Source organism: Equus asinus, chromosome 10, assembly GCF_041296235.1.
Source record: "Equus asinus isolate D_3611 breed Donkey chromosome 10, EquAss-T2T_v2, whole genome shotgun sequence".
Taxonomy (NCBI): domain Eukaryota; kingdom Metazoa; phylum Chordata; class Mammalia; order Perissodactyla; family Equidae; genus Equus; species Equus asinus.
The window spans coordinates 25976979-25993466 of record NC_091799.1 but is presented as its reverse complement, the minus strand read 5'-3'; the positions used below and the strand labels follow the sequence as shown (position 1 = coordinate 25993466).

The window sequence follows — 16488 nt, the reverse complement described above, 5'->3', positions numbered from 1 at the left end:
ATATTTTAAAATGTTGTGCTGTAAAAACAGGAAAGGAACAAGGCTCTGTGAATAATTCACCACCTTGCCTTGGAGAAATTAAAAATACATTTCACTGCAAAAGAAAGGTCTTTGTTATTTGGGATTTCCACGGACTCAGACGGAACACAGCTTCTAATGGAAGGCTGAATTGGTCACAATATTTTTTTTTTCAAGTGAAATGGGAGGTGGAAGAAGTTAAAAGAAAAACAAAAGGAAAAAGGTTAAAAGAAAATGCCACACTCAATGTAGATGTGATTTTATTTTCACTTCAAAATAGAAGTTATACTACATGATTTAACATTCAAAGTCCTACTTAACTTAATATCTGATGAGCAACAGGCAACAAATACATGCTAGTTGTTTGGTTGTTAGAGTGGGAGGATCAACGGGTGAGTGAGTTGGTTGAAGAGATGACTAATGTTGGGTCAAAAAATAATACAGGCTTTGTAGACAGAAAACTCTAAGCTTAAAAAATTTAGGGTGAGCTGTTTTTGTTTGTTTTTAGTTTAAACAAATTTTAAAAATTTAAACAAAAGCAGCTTTGTCACCTACTAACCATGCCTCTTCTGAGTCTCATCTTCCTTATCTATAAAATGGAGATAATTTGACTTAACTTGCAGCTTTTGAGGACTAAGGAAAATGTACCATGCCTGCTATGGGCAAATACTCAATAAGGAGTGGCTATTACTACTATAAGAATGAATGAATTTGCCCAACCAATCTCTCCATCCACATTCCCCACATCATCAAATTCCTAATCTGGGCTTCCTCAAAATGTATCCTGTGTGCACCGCCTAGAATGTTTTGCCATCTTCCTTCGACCTAGTCCACTCCTGTAGAGCTAAACTGCCATCTCCTCAATGAAGTTTGCAGTGATTGCCCCAGCCTGCAGTGTCACCCCTTCTCTGAAGAAGATCAACTGTAATAATTATACCTCTGCTCACCCACCCTGCCTCCATCAATACCCTATATAGCATAGGCAATATCTGAATGCCACTTAGCAGCTCTCTGAGCAGGGGCCATGGTACTCCACCAACCAAGGGGCTTTCTCAAAATTCAGTGGACCCAGTCACTGTGGCAGAAAACCGATGTCCAAAGGACTGTAGCTCATAATATAAAATGACGCATGCAGGCAAGACCCATAAGCATCTGAATTCACTAGTCTCTACTATTTCCCATTTTCTTTGCATTTCTTTCCTCCTCTTTACCCTCCCCTCTTATCCTTACTCCATTAAAGATTGATTTGACTTGATGGGAAGGCTGAAGGGTAGAGTAATTAGTCTGCTTTCCTGTTAACCTAGTCTAAGCCCATATAAGATGCAAATGATACTCTGCTTGTAAAATGATATCCTTAACTTATTAGTCCCTAAAGTAGACTTAAATAAATAAAGGCAATTCTCTAAACAACATCTGAAATTTAATTATTTCCCCAGATTAGAATATATTCCAAAGGAATAATCAAATTAAGCATTCTCAACAAATTGAACTATTCCAAGGGGGCGCCATGTTTCCACAAAACTTAGTGAACTCTCAGCTTAGACTGTACCATAGAATGGAATCCACTGCTCTGATAAGACCACACCAACCAAGACATTTTGGCTTTTCTAGTAGTATATGCCTTTGAGTGATGTACAATAGCAGAGATGTTAAAACAGCGTTGATCCTAGGGCATCCCACCCTCCCCTCCAACCCACACGCAAAGTCATGACAAGGCTATAGCACAGTGGCTGCTGACCTACCTCCCAAGGTGGCAGAGATGAGGAGGTGGGTGCCGTACTTTTTGATGATGGTATCGATGAACTGTTGAGTGGTGGGTCTCCTGCCAAGCAGGCGGATGCTCCTTTGAAACTCCGGCATGAGGGGCAATGGATGACGGACCAGGTCTCTCCTCTCGATGGCTGTGTTCCTCACCTTCCAACGGGCAAACTCCCTGGGCAGGAGAGATGAGCAATATAAAACTTACCACCTCTAGCCCTAAGCCAAAGTCCACTCAACCATCCCATGTATTCATCTCTTCTTAGGTGAGAGAGTCAGTACTGTTATTTTTAATATTTGCCAAGTGATACTTAGATCTGGAACTCACAATCCTCTTCAGCCAACAAATACTTATTGAGTACTCTTCTCATCACTGGGATACTGTGGTGAACCAGACAGACACAGTCATGTTCTCATGTTGCTTATGGAGCATCAGGGATACAAAAATCATTGTTGTCTAGTTGCTTATACACTTCTTTTGCTCAATTATGAATGATACCACAAAGATGTAATCTTCTTAGGTATATGGAATAGGTTACAGGGTAGGATTCATAAGAATGCTGGCTGGATGAATAAATAAACAAACGAATGGAAGGAAGGAAGAGAGAAAAGTAGGCTATGTAACAATGAACAAGACCTAAGGCACACAGCAATTTGAGACCAGTTCAAAGACAATTCCAAAATCAAATAATTAACCCAGAGCTGTTTAATTAAAAATTTTAACATACATTCATTGAGCAGCTACTATTTGGAAGAAATTAAGCTATGTTTTGAAGACCCTGTTAGGGGATTTCTATTCTTCCTTTCACTAATGACAGACTAGATCAAGACTAAAGAGCCGTGAACTTGAGAGTCCAACTCAGAATCTCACTCTGCTTCTTGCAAACTATGTGGTGGAATCTTGGGCAGAGTATATTACTTCTCTGGACCTATATTTCCTTATCTATAAAATCCAATTAATATTATCTATTTCCTATTGCTGGTACACAGATTACATGAAACAGAGTGTGAAAATACCTTCAGAAACTGCCAGGCACTAATCCAATGTGAAAGATACTTTTATAACTTTATTCCCTCACAAATTCCCAGACATATAAATCATGAAAGGTTCATGGATGATGAACATGAAGCATGCAAACCGAATACAAGTAGAAATTTTAAAAACCTTGGTTCAGGCTGCTTTTGCTTTAATGACCTCTGTTCCTACCCAAGCTGAAGCTCCCCCTGGAAAAACCAGCTCTCCGATCTTCGTGAGTTACAAGCTCCAAGTCCCTTGAGAAAATAGACTAGCTAAGAGGACTATAGGGTCAGCCTACATAAATAATGGGAACCAGAGTTTAATGAAAAGATCCTTCTCTCCTGCCACAAGATGAGAGAGATGAATGAAGGAAGGGGCACAGAGCAAGAAGAAGCAGAACAGTGTAGGAATCACGCTGGAATATGCCCTGGTAATTCAAGGGTGGAGTCTGACCCCTGATGCAGAGGAAACCGGGTCTGAAAAAAGCTTTCAAATTGGAATAAATTTCCAGGCCTCGGAGCTTATGGTCTGTGTCTGCTTAAGGAATCTCTGTCCATAATTCATAACAGTTCAAATTCTAAATAAAGTCAGCTCAGTACCTTGCACATCATAGGTACTTAATAAACCTATCAGCTGCACTCAAGGAACCCTTGCAGGACACCTACTAAGCACAAAGTACGATGTCTACAGGAGAGGCGTGGACACATCACAGTTCCATGTCCTTAAGAAGATCACACTCTGGCAGAGAAGAGAAGATATTTCCAGTTCATTGTAGATCAGAGACTACAGGATGCAGAAGGAGGAGCACAGACTTCTCAGGTCTCTAGGGAAAGCTTCACATTGGAGGTCATATCTGAACTATGGTTTTGAAGTTCACACGGGGTTTAGATAAACAGAAATGTTCAAAAAAAAACCCACAGACAACTATCCACATGGAGGAAAAAGCAGAAGGAGAGTGAGTGGGAGAGGGATGTATAATACTTTTGAGAAGAGCTGAACAGGAGGGGAAGTGTATGACGAAGGAGTGGGAAAGAAGACAAGATGGAGCCGGTGGCATGACTGGATATTGGAAGAAGAAAGAGGATGGGAGAGGAGCTGAGGAGAATTTTATAGATGTGGTAGATAGCTTGTGACATGACTCACAAAGACTCCTGCCTACTTGTGTACACATCCCTGTGTAATCTCCTCCTCTTGACTATGGGCTGGACTGGACCCAGTGACTTGCTTCTAATGAATAGAATATCCAAAAGATGGAATGTTACTTTCACAATTAGATTACAAAATATTGCACCTTCTGTTTCTCTCTGTCTCTATCTCTCTTTGTTTCTGTCTCTATCTCTATCCCTCTCTCTTGCTGCCATGTTGTGAGGTGCTCTATGGAGATTGCCACATGGCAAGGGACCGAGGGAAGCCTCCAGCCAACAGCTTCTGAAGAATGAGACCTCACAAGGAACTGAATTCTAGCAGTCACCATGTGCATGAGCTGGAAAGGAGGTCTTTCCTAGTCAAGCCTTGAAATGACTAACTACAGACTGGTGAGAGCAACAACACACAACCAAGCCATACTCAGATTCCTGACCCACAGAAACTGGAAGATAATAAATATTGCTGGATTAAGCCACTAAGTTTGGGGTTATTTGTTACTCAGCACTAGATGGCCAATAGAAGGCAATGAGAATCATCAGATATTTCTGAGAAAAAGAGTCATTCCTCATCAGTTTATATCTGAAATCTATAAAATTATATACACATATAATTATTTATATGAATATATATTATCATTATATTATATATAGATTATAAATATCCATAGAAATATATGCATATTTCATTAAAATGGACAAATATATAATTACACATATGTATGTGTATATATATATAACTTTTATTTATAACTTATGACCTTAAGTTATGATTTTTTATGTGAATATGTATACATTCCTCAAAACTAACATGCCTTTACACACAGAGAGGTTAAGTAACATGTCAAAAGTCACAGCTAGTTAGTGGCAGAGCTGAGAATAGAAAACTGGTATCCTGATTCTTAAATCACTCTTTTAATGAGAGAACTAGAATACAAAACCATAGTAGAACCAGCACCAATACAAAAAGATAATGCCATCTCCACCTCCAAATTACAAACTCATGACTTAATTTCTTTCTTTCCTTTTTTTTTTTTTAACGTCCTCCACAGTCTTCTTGATATTCACGAGCTATACACCCAGGGCCTGACATCTGTGTTGCTTCCTTGAAAAAACCATGGAGGAAACCAATACTGGGTTCCTGGTTCCTCCCTCACAGGATGGATGCAAGGCCTAACTGAGGGGATGCATGTGGCCTGCTGAGTATAATGCCAGACGTTTGGGAAAAGCTCACTAACTGGGGAGTGTTATTGTGAAGCACTGATTCTGCCAGGCACTGACTGTTCAGCACCATGGACAGAATTCCTGATCCTAAGAAATTGTTGTGTCTTACTGGAAAAAGATGGATGTTTAGGAAAGCTACTAAACTACGGTGTGCTCTTTGCAATGGTAATTTTAGTCACAGAGGGATCAGACAGGAGGGTCCCTGACTCATTCTGGATGAGAGGCTGAGGCTGGAGTGGAGTATCAAAGAATTTTCCTGTATGAGTTGAATTTTGAAGAGAATATGGGATTTGGCCAGAAAAAGATAGGGGAAGGTGTTTCAGGAAGAACGAGACCCATGTGAAAAATGGAGGGGAATGAGGGAGAATAAGACAGTTGGAGAGAGAGGGATGTGTGTATGTCTGCAGCATTCATATGTGTATGTGTGCATGTGATATATAAATGATAACAGGTAAAGATAGAGAGGTTGTCAGGGGCCACATGATGTTATCAGATATCAGTCTATAAATTCTGTTCTTATTTGCCGACAATCCAGCCAAAAAACATCTTAAGAATGGGTTTATGTGACTCTCTGACCATCATGGAGATGTTGGAACAAAGACTGTAATAGTCACAGGATTCTACAATTTTATACTCCTTACCAAAATACACTTAAGTAAAAGGACTTCACAGCATGTAGATCTATTTAGAAGTAGATTTAAACAACATTAGAGCTGAAACGGTTGATTTATGTATTCAAAATTTGAGCACCTACGATTTTTACAGCTCTGAGGATATAGCAGTAAACAAATTAGATAAAAGTCCTGCTATCAAGGAGCTTATATTTTGTTGAGAGTGGATATGTAGTAAAGAGACAAATGTGTAACATGTCAGAGGGAGATAAATGCTATGAAGACAAATAAAGCAGAAGAAGGAGCTTGGGACACTCAGGGGTGGGGTATGGGTGTGGTTTCATATAGATGGTCAGAAAGGTCCTTCCTGATTTGATGACATTAAAAGGGAAACTTGAAGAAAATGAGAAGGAGATCATGGGGCCACTTAGTAGAATAGTGATCTAGGAAGAAGGAACAACAAGTGCAAAGGTCTTGAGGTAGGAATTTGTTTGCCGGGTTTGGCGAATATCAAGTAGGCAGGCCTAGGTGAGTAGCTGAGTAGAGGAAATGAGATGAAAGAAACATGGATAGGAAAAACAATAACATCAAAATATGGGCTGAGGTGGACACAATCTAGAGAGTCTACATTAAATTTAGTAAAGACGTTTTACTTTTAAAATCTAAATAATATGGAAAGTCAAAAGGTTTTGAGCAATGATTCAATCTGATTTATGTTCTAAAAGAGGAATAGGCAAGCTTTTTTTTCTGTAAGGGGCCAGATAGTAAATATATTAGGCTTTGCAAGCCATAATGTATCTGTTGCAGCTACTCCACTCAGTCCTTGTAGAGTGGCCAGCCATAGACAATACATAAATGAGTGAGTGTGGCTGTGTCCCAATAAAATTCCATGTATAACAGCCGTTGGCAGGTCAGATTTGGCCAACAGGGAGTATGACCCTTGTTTTAAAAAGCATCACTATCAGGTCCAGCCTAGTGGCATAGTGGTTAAGTTGCACACTCTACTTTGGCAGCCCAGGGTTTGCGGGTTTGGATCCTGGGCATGGACTTACACACTGCTTGTCAAGCCACACTGTGGCTGCGTCCCACATACAAAATAGAGGAAGATTGGCACAGATGTTAGCTCAGGGACAACCTTCCTCACCAAAAAAATTAAAATAAATAAATAAAAGCACCACTATGACTCCTTTCATAGAAGTCATCAAATCTAAGTCAATCAATTCATGGATGAGAAAACTGAATTTCAAAGACATCAAATTACTTGCCCTAGAGCACACAGTAAATGACTGGCAGGGCTGAAATCAGAGCTGGGAGCTCATAACTCCAAGTGCGGTGCCCTTTCCACTGCAACATGCCACCTTAAAAAAAAAAGAGAGAGAGTAAAGGAAAATAAAAGAAAGTGAGAAAAGCTTGCTTGTCATGTTATCTAACTGCTCTGCTGGTCCAGGAACAATTTCATGTAAGTTCTCAGTGAACTGAGCACAACATAAAATATATATCTTTCCTTCTGTGCTCACAAATTAAGCACACTCTCCTTGGAGGAGAAGGCACAACTCGTGATGGCAGAGGATCCGTGGAACATGCCTATGCCTAACTAAGCATCCCAGCGTGGAGGGCAAACCAATTAGACTGAGATTAAAAGAGGATCCTGGATGGAAGGCATAGAGTGGCTGCGGTGAAGCCTATCCAACTAGAGGAGCAGAAGCCAGGAGGGCAGGTGATAACAGAGGCAGAGGATGGATGAAGATTGGAGCCAGGGCTGCAAGATTTAAGATGAGGCTGGAGAGAAAATTGTAAGGCCAAGTCTCTCTTTTTACAGCTAAGCATTGCCTTTATAGGATCCTCCCTCATCCTCTTTACCAGCCTTCTACTCTCCTATACAAACACACACACACACACACACACACACACACACACACAGATGCACACACACTCAATGACACATTAAGTATGAGGTTGCAGTGAAGAAAAGACTATGAGACGGGCAAGAGAAGTCTGTGACCTTGGGAAGGTGTTTGCTTTCCTGAGAAACCAGCTGATTGTATTAGATGGTCTTCAGCTCTATATCACTCAGGCTGGGCTTTGGAGGTAAAAATCTTGGGTTAAAACCTGATTCTGATTCACCGATTAGCTGTCAGATCATGGAGAAGTTTGCTTACACTGTGTAAAATGTAAATATAATCCAGGAGAAGCATATCTACCTTAGAGGGATGGTTTTAGGATTGTACTAAATGATGAAGCACAGTACAAGGACACAATAAGCCCCCAGTAAAATGTTAGCATTAAAGTTATTAATATTATCATTGTTGTTATGGTTATACAAGAGGCTCCAATGGGAAGCTGGGTGATAGTGGATGGATGGTGGAGTGGGAGACAAGAAACAACATGCTCTTTTCAAAGTTACCAGTAGGTAGAACTTTTGAGATAGGCAGGATTTGAATCTTGTGAAGTATGTTAAAAGTAGTGAGTCTGAATTTAAGAAATGGGCCAACAGTTTATAAACTCTCTTCCTATTTCCTCACATATGTGATAAAAAGTAAAAACCATGCATCTCCCCAAGTGTGCTGAGAGAAATGAAATAATGGTTAGAAAACTTCTTTGTCTAAACAGAGTATGGACAACTGAAAGTGGCTGTTGGTATTTTTTAAATTAGTATTTGCATAGAGCACCTTTATAAAGATGTTTCTGTTGCATAAAATTGTCTTTTCTCTTTCCTAATGTGTAAAATGGGGTTTGACAATTTCTACTTCTCATGGTTGTGAGGATTGCACCTCCCTCAGTGCTGGGTCCATGGAAGTGCTAGATAAATGTGTTTACTCTGCTGTTTTCTATATAATGGAGGCTACTAATGACCTCCGAAGAAGTGAAGGGTTGCTTTATTCTTTACAGAAGATATTTTGCAGCTTGTTTTGTAACTTGAATCTGATCTCATAGCAGAAATATTTAGAGGTGGTTTTCAAGAACACACATACCATAGACAAGAATACAAAAATACTGAAAAATAAAGGGAGGAAAATAAAATGAAGCTCGGGTTAAAATTAGCACACAAAATTAATTCTATAAAGTCCTGAATACTTGATAGAAGTGGACTGCAAATGTCTCTGAGCTTCCTTGCAGCCAAAGGAAAAAGGGAATCACAGCCAAAAGAGCCATACAATCAAGAAGATAGAGAGTAGTTTTGGGTCAAAGTTGTTGGATAAACGCAAGTTTCCTGAATGCTACAATAAGACACAAATATCTCCCAGGGTTTCTCATAAAGAGAAGGATACAGTTGATGCTGGTGGGTAATGTCCTCAACAGTATCCTGATGTTTGATTGGCTCAGTGTAGCCTAATGCCTATGCCAACACATCATTCAGTAAAGCAATTCCATGAGAATCAAAAATATTACAGTCTAAATATGTAGCTCTCTAGTGGTCTGACTTAATCCAAGGATACATTTTAGAATATTTTATAAACACTGTACCCCCACTAAATGTTTGTTGAAAGCATCACTGCTTACAGTTATGGGATGTTTGCATTTGTTTATTACTGGGTGGCTTATCCCATTGGTTGCATTAACTAATCATTTGGAAGTGAAATAAAAACAAGCCTCTGAGTCGGGTGATGGGGAGTGGGGACACTGGGACCACTTCCATTAGTGTTAGTAGCAAATTATCCCCAGAAAAGCAAAAGGGAAATACAGAGGAAGAGAGTGAAGAGATGAAATCATTGAGCCAACAGAGAGAGAGAGAGGAGAGAGAGGGAGCATTTCTCTTGCTTGCTGTTCCCAGTATCTCCTGATACAAGCCCCAGCCAGCTCAGGAAAGGTGAACCCAAGGGCATATGTGAAGTGGAAATGATGCATCTTAACAATCAGTGTGACTGCAACAAATCCCCTGCCTGCCTCCATGCCCCAGAACCTAAATGAGAAGGCGGCTGAGGAATGGCAGCATCCAAGGGGATTTTGGCCCCAGAGGGTGAGGAGAGGAAAAGCAGAAAGCAAACAAACAAAAAGAACTGTCTCTGAAAACGTGATTATGAATACTTTTGTTTTAATTACAAGTAAAGACATTGACTTAACTGCCGAGAATAAAATAATCTTTGCTTACAATTGGTACATAAGCCCTTCTGTTTTCCAAAGTGTGTTCACTGGAATAATGGCATTTTTAGTTTTATCTGGACCCCGGTAGCAATTCTTATGAGAATCAAATTCAGAGAAATGGGGCAACTAATCCAGGGGAAGCATCTTGGAATGGAGCTAGGTGCTTCTCATTTGAGTAGAAACTTGAGAGGGAAGAGTAGAAACACAACAAGCATGCTTGGAATGGCCCAACTTTTATAAAAATGGGCCATTTCCTGAAAAGCAAGCGTGATTCTTCATGGAGCATTGTTACTGAGGGGTGCCAGGGGCTGTATGGGGCAAGCAGCTTAGAATGCCCTTGCTTTATTTTACTTGGAGTAGCCAGCATTTCCTGAGATGCCCTCAGTCACCTAAGCTGCATTGCTGCCATACAGAATCCAAAACATCAGGATAGAAGGGCTTTTGGAGTGATCATCCAAGGATATCACCGTCATTTCACAAATGAGGAAACTGAGGCCCAGAGAGAGAAAGGGACTTGCCCAAGGTCACAGCACCACTGGTGGCGAGAGGGACCAGAATCTGGGTTCCTGGTCTCAGATGCAGTGTCCTTTATCCTGATCCACTTTACCATCCCATTATCTCAATTTGTAGAGTCTATAGTGCGTTTGCGCCCTTTCAAAGCTCCGTCATCACATACGTTAGCCTCCTGACAAGCTGGAAGAATGGTATTGCCCTCCCCTTCACAAGTGGGGGAAACTGAGGCTCAGGCCAGTGATGATCACATGGCAAACCCACGCCAGATCTGGGACAGAAATTCAAGTTCCATGATTCCCTGCCTGGGCTTTTCCCACTTTTTCCTGTTCCTTCCTCCTCCGCCCACTTTGGCATCACCATGTCAGTGAAGGACAGGCGTTACCTCTCTCAAACCACCTTGCCAGGAGCACTTGCAATGCTCTGCAAAAGGAAGTATAGCAGGATATCAAGGAAAACAAATGTGCATCCCACTGAGCACCTGAAAAAGCAACACAGAACAGGTCCTTTCCAGAAGATGTTGTAGCACCATGGGAGGAGCTCAGACCTTAAAGTCAGAAAGGCCTGGCTTTGAATCCCAGCATAAAGCCACTCATTAGCTGAGCGATCCTGAGCAGATTCTTCAGCCTCTCTGAGCTTGTTTATCGATGTAATAGAAATCCTAGCACTTACCTTGCAGGGTTGTCAGAAGGATTAAGCATAATGAATGCAATTAGTCTTGCAGTAGTAGCTACTCAATAAATGTTAGCTATTTATCCCTTGGCAAGGCATCCTAAAAGGGGAGTTTGTCGCATAACACATAACTTTTAATGGATATTTTAAATGATCTTAATATGCCCACGGGCTCCACGGATTATACAAACTGCATGTAAATAAAATATTTAAAATTCTGTTTACTCGATTTGTCTCTCTGCTTATTTCCAAAGCATCTATTGTGAAAGCATGACTCATAACTAAATATAGATTAATAAAAGTTTGGAGCAGCAATTATTTTCCAATTATCATAAATCCCATTAAACATTGCAATTATATGAATTTTCTCTTTCAGATCACAAAATTTGAGAGCTCCAAGGAACCACAAAGAATGTCTTCATATTGCCTTCAATCTTTAGATGGAAACACAGAGATGAGAGGGGAGATAATTTTCTCAGGGACAAACAGCTGTCAGTAGCACAGCTCATTTTAAAATCCAGGTCTTGCACGCCCAGGCCTCTGCTCATTTCCCTTTGCCACAGTGCATCTTCTTACGAGAAAAATGAACAACTCCTTCCCCAGCAAGTAATACTGCATTTAATTTCCAATTTCTTTCTTGTTAAATATTTTAGGATTAGCAAGCATGCTGCCATCTCAGAACCTCTCCAAAATCCACATTCCCATCTAGGTCCTTCTTTTGTTTCTCCATATAGAAAGCTTCTCTGTGCCTGCTTTGAGCCAGTTAAGAAATACCTTTTTTTTTCAATTCATTCAACACATATTCTGAATTTCTGCTCCTATATCAGAAACTGGGGATCTAAAGCCATCCTTGACTTAACTTAAATGTACCAAAGTCCTTAAAAATGATTTAACTCGGGTCAGCAAACTATGGCCCACAGACCAAATTTCTCCCATTGTTTTGTAAATAAATTTTTATTGGAACATAGTCACACTCACTTGTTTATGCGTTGTCTGTGGCTGCTTTTGCCCTACAATGGCAGAATTGAATAGTTGCAACAGCGAGGAGAGGGCCCACAAAGTCTAAAAGATTTACTATCTGGCCCTTTACAGAAAAAGTTTGCTGACCCTGATTTAACCCATTGACCTGGCCAGTCAAATGATGCATTTTAAGGAAATAATCAAGGATGCCAGATCAAAGATTTATAGACTGAGCTACTTAAAGAGATAGATCAGTAAATTCTGTGTGCTTTTTGATGAAAAGATTCCCCTGCCATAAAAATATTTAAAAACTACTTGGCCAGGGGCCAGCCTTGTGGCCTAGTGGTTAAGTTCGTGTGCTCCCCTTCCGTGGCCCAGGGTTTCGCCAATTCAGATCCTGGGCACAGACCTAGCACCGCTCATCAAGCTATGCTGAGGTGGCATCCCACATAGCAGAGCCAGAAGGACCTACCACTAGAATATACAATTTTGTAGCGGGGGGCTTTGGGGAGAAGAAATAGAAAAAAAAAGATTGGCAACAGATGTTAGCTCAGGGGACAATCTTTAGGGGGAAACAAAAGCAAGCAAACTACTGGGCCAAAGAAAATGAAAAAACAAGGATGTCTTCCCACACTGCACCTTTAAGCCTAAATAACAAAGTCATTATTTAAATACAAATTAGAAGGAACTGATTTTTAAAAAAGTCCAGATCAACCTGAGTTAAGAAAATTAACGTTTCAAGAAGAATTTATGATTTGATGATTAAACATGGTAATTGATTTAATATATGCAATGATGAAAAAAATACCATGGGAGGGGGTCTAAGGCACTCTCAGAGGTATTTAGCTGCCTAAACATCACAAGAAGAAGGAAGAAACCACCAATCTTCCTAGTTGGTGGGATCTGATGAGTTGTAATGCCGTGAAAACATGGCTCCAATAGCTAGAACCGCAATAACTGGGAAGAACTGACAGCAAGGTAAAGCCCCACTCAACAAAGCAAGCTCTTTCTGACTGTCAGAACAAATCAGAATAAAGCAGGCTGCCTTGGGAAGTAGGGAGACCCCTGTCTGAAGATATTGCAGCAGAGTTTCAGTAGCTGATTGACAGACATGCTTGTAGGAGGAATTAGAACCCACATGGTGGCTGGAAAGCGTTGTTGTTGCTGTGTTAACTGACTCTGAGATCCTACGTGTTTCAGGAAAGAAAAATGTGTTTGGAATATTAGGAAGTGTCTTCTGAGTGCCCAGGTGAACTGGAAATGTTTCAGTCAGGACCTAGTATTCCTTGTAACCACTGACAGGTATGTTAGTCTCACATAGGCACCAGGATGATGATAGATGATAGTTACGGAAAAGATCGCCTACTTAGTTTTTTTGATTTTTTTTTTTTTTTTTTAGGCTCTGAGTTAGGTGGATGGTACTCAAAAACACATTGAGAGATCTCAGCCCCCTGGTATATCCCATGGCTACCCCAAGACTCTGAATTTTAATTCTATTCTCTCTTCTAAAGCACATAAATATGGTCTGTCTCCATCAAATGATCCTTCAACTCCTCTTTTTTGGTGTCCCCATAAACATCTAGCAAATGTAATATTTCTTGAACATGAAGGCATTTCAATGGCCACATCTTAATAAAGCCACTGCCTAGCAACCATTCTTCTGCAAGATCTTGTGGTACTTTCTAGAAGGGCCCCATCTCCTCTCTCTTGTATACAGATACTTATCCAACTAAATCCGTGGACTCAGTAACAAATAATATCAACTTTCCAACATTGCACATGCTTGATTCTTCAGATGCACACGCCTAAGTATAACTATATAAGGCCACCTAATATGGGCCAGGTGCTTTGCATTAGTACTCACAAATACCCTAGAAGGTGGTTATAATCATCCTCATTTTACAGATGAAGAAACTCAGGTTCAAAGATCCAGTCAGGTTTAACTCTGTAGATTACACTATGTACATACCACTCATGACTTATGACTACTTTCAGCCCAAGATTCTATCTAGCAAGCTGATTACCCATTATGAACCTCAAGTCCATGAATTTACAGGAATTATTCTTAAACTACCTTGTATTCTTACTTACCTCTTGCATTTTCATCAAAGTGCTGCCAACATTTTGGCCTCCTTAAAGGCTAACATTGGGTCTAGAGGCATGGGCAAAGGCATCATAAGTCTACCATCTACTCCACCATAATGAGCTGGACCACCTTAGACAAGTAATAATTTCTCTTTGGCTTTCACTATCCTCATCTGTAAAATGGACATTTGGACTGGGTTAGTGGCTTTCAAACTTTTGTTTAGACATGAAATATTTGATTCATTAATTCATTCTTTTAAGTAGTTTTATTTATTTTGGAGTGTCTACCATGATTCTGTCACTATTTTAGGTGCTGGGGCTACAAAAGTGAACAATATAGACAAAGAACTTGCATTTTTCTGGGGAAAACACAAATGATAATAATCCAATGACTATTTTGCAAAATAGCAAAGTTAGATGTAAGTAGAACTTCTCTGGGAATGGGGATGGTCACAGAACCATGTCTCTCCTCTCACCACCCTAGCCTTCAGGCTAAGGAGCCCAATTTAAAAACTATCAGACTCAGATTCTATCTGAGCTTTGTGAAACGAGGTCCATAGGCCACCTGCCTCAGAATTCAGTGGGAATTCACGATAAAGTACAGAAACAAGAGCTCCCTCAAACAGCAAATCAGAGTCTCTGCCTCTGACTTTTTAACAAGCTCCCAGGTGACGATTCTACAGAGGAACATTGAGAGCTCCAAGACTGAAGGGCCTCTGAGGTCTCCTCTTTGGACATTCTTCTCCTCCATTCCCTCCTAGTAAACTCCTTCCCATCATGTTTGGCTTCAGTTGGAAAGTCACTTCTACAGGAAACTTTCCCCGACTTCCCCAGCCAGGTCAGCTTCCCCGGACCACTGAACACAGTTGGCAATTGTGTGCATGATGATTTTATTGTCATCCCCCTCCACTGGAAAGTAACCTCCATGGGGTGTGGACTATATTTATTTTTCTCAGCTCTAGTACATTCTTGGAACTTATAAAATGGCCAATAAGTAATTCTTAAATAAATCAAGACAGTACAAGTGGGTTTATGGATAGATCTTTTCTCCTTCTGGCATTAAGCTCATCTTTTTAGGCACGCCCCACAATCAGATTGTTTCACTGCCAACGTTCAGCCCCTGGAGTCTGGCAAGTTACGTTCGGACTTTGTTACCAAATTACTCAAGTCTTCAGTGACTTCCTGTTTCTATTTATTACTGCACCCTATTCCATGCATAGGCAGATGCGGCATTTTAATCCTAAGAAGTGAGGAATTTTGGAATTAGTCCTTAACACCTTAGTGCTTTCATTTTTCCCTTTTCCAATCAGTAGCATAGCTAATAAGTCCAGAGATCCACAGGAAAGGATTCTTATGGGATTAAACAAAACTGGGTTCTTAGCCAAGACACATGGAGATGCAAATGCCGCCCACTGGTTCCGCTGCTTCCACCTTGACAACTCTACAATTCTTCCTCAATATTACAGCCAGGATTATCTTCTCAAAGTGTGAGTTGGCTCACGCCACCTCCTCCACCTTGTTTGGAAGCCATCAATGAGTCCCAACTACCTACAAAATAAATATGAAACTCTCTGGATTCCTATTCAAGATTCCTCATGACCAGAGTTACACTTCAAAGTCCCAGTTCCTTTCTCTATTACCCTATCCTTACTCCAGTCAAACTGAACTGCTCTGTGGACCCATTCATAACTAATATCATCTTACATTTTTATGAATGTTCAGATACTAGTGCCTACCTAAAATATAGCCCAGACCTCTTAATTCTGAGTGGAATGCCTTCCATGACCTGTCCTGCCTACATACTTCACCAGCTTCTTCTTGATTCCTCATCAACATCCAGCCCTGGCAGGTACACACTTTGATTTTGTTTATCAAGCTCCATCAAGTGTATAAACCCACTCTGACCTCCAGGCTTTCCTACTTTCATATACTATTCTCTGCTAGAAAAATTCTTCTGCTCCTTTATCTGGTTCATTCTTACCCAGCAATATCACTTTGCACTTCCCCACTCAAAGTATGTATTACCCTGTACTAAAATTGTCTGTTTGCTTCTTTCTGCCCCTGCTACAGGATGCATTCTGCACGAGAGTGGAAAAAAGGCAGCTTGTTCAGCGTATTCTCAGCACTTAGCTCAAGGCCTGGCATATAGTAGGTTCTGAAATAAATCAGGAAAGAATGACCATGTCTCTCTCATGCTCAGTTGACTCCATGAATTCCTATCTATTCATTCATTCAAACAATATTTTTTGAGCCCCTACTAAGTTCAAGATAGTCTTTTAAATGCAGGAGACTAGCAGTGAAAAGGATGGGCAAAATGCTGCCCTTGTCAAGCTCACATTCTAGAAGGAGAGCCAGTTCATAAACAAACCAATGCATATGTAATGAAATGCCAGACAATGGTAAGTCT

At 40.5% G+C, this 16488-nt stretch overlaps 1 protein-coding gene across 1 annotated transcript in view; it reads right to left on the bottom strand.

Annotated features, from left to right (window-relative positions):
* Window positions 1-16488, bottom strand: part of BRINP1 (BMP/retinoic acid inducible neural specific 1) — a 170528-nt gene that overhangs the window by 64051 nt on the left and 89989 nt on the right. The window contains exon 3 of the mRNA XM_014830414.3: window positions 1761-1951. Coding sequence (XP_014685900.2) covers window positions 1761-1951 — 191 coding nt within the window. The remainder of the gene's footprint in view (window positions 1-1760; window positions 1952-16488) is intronic.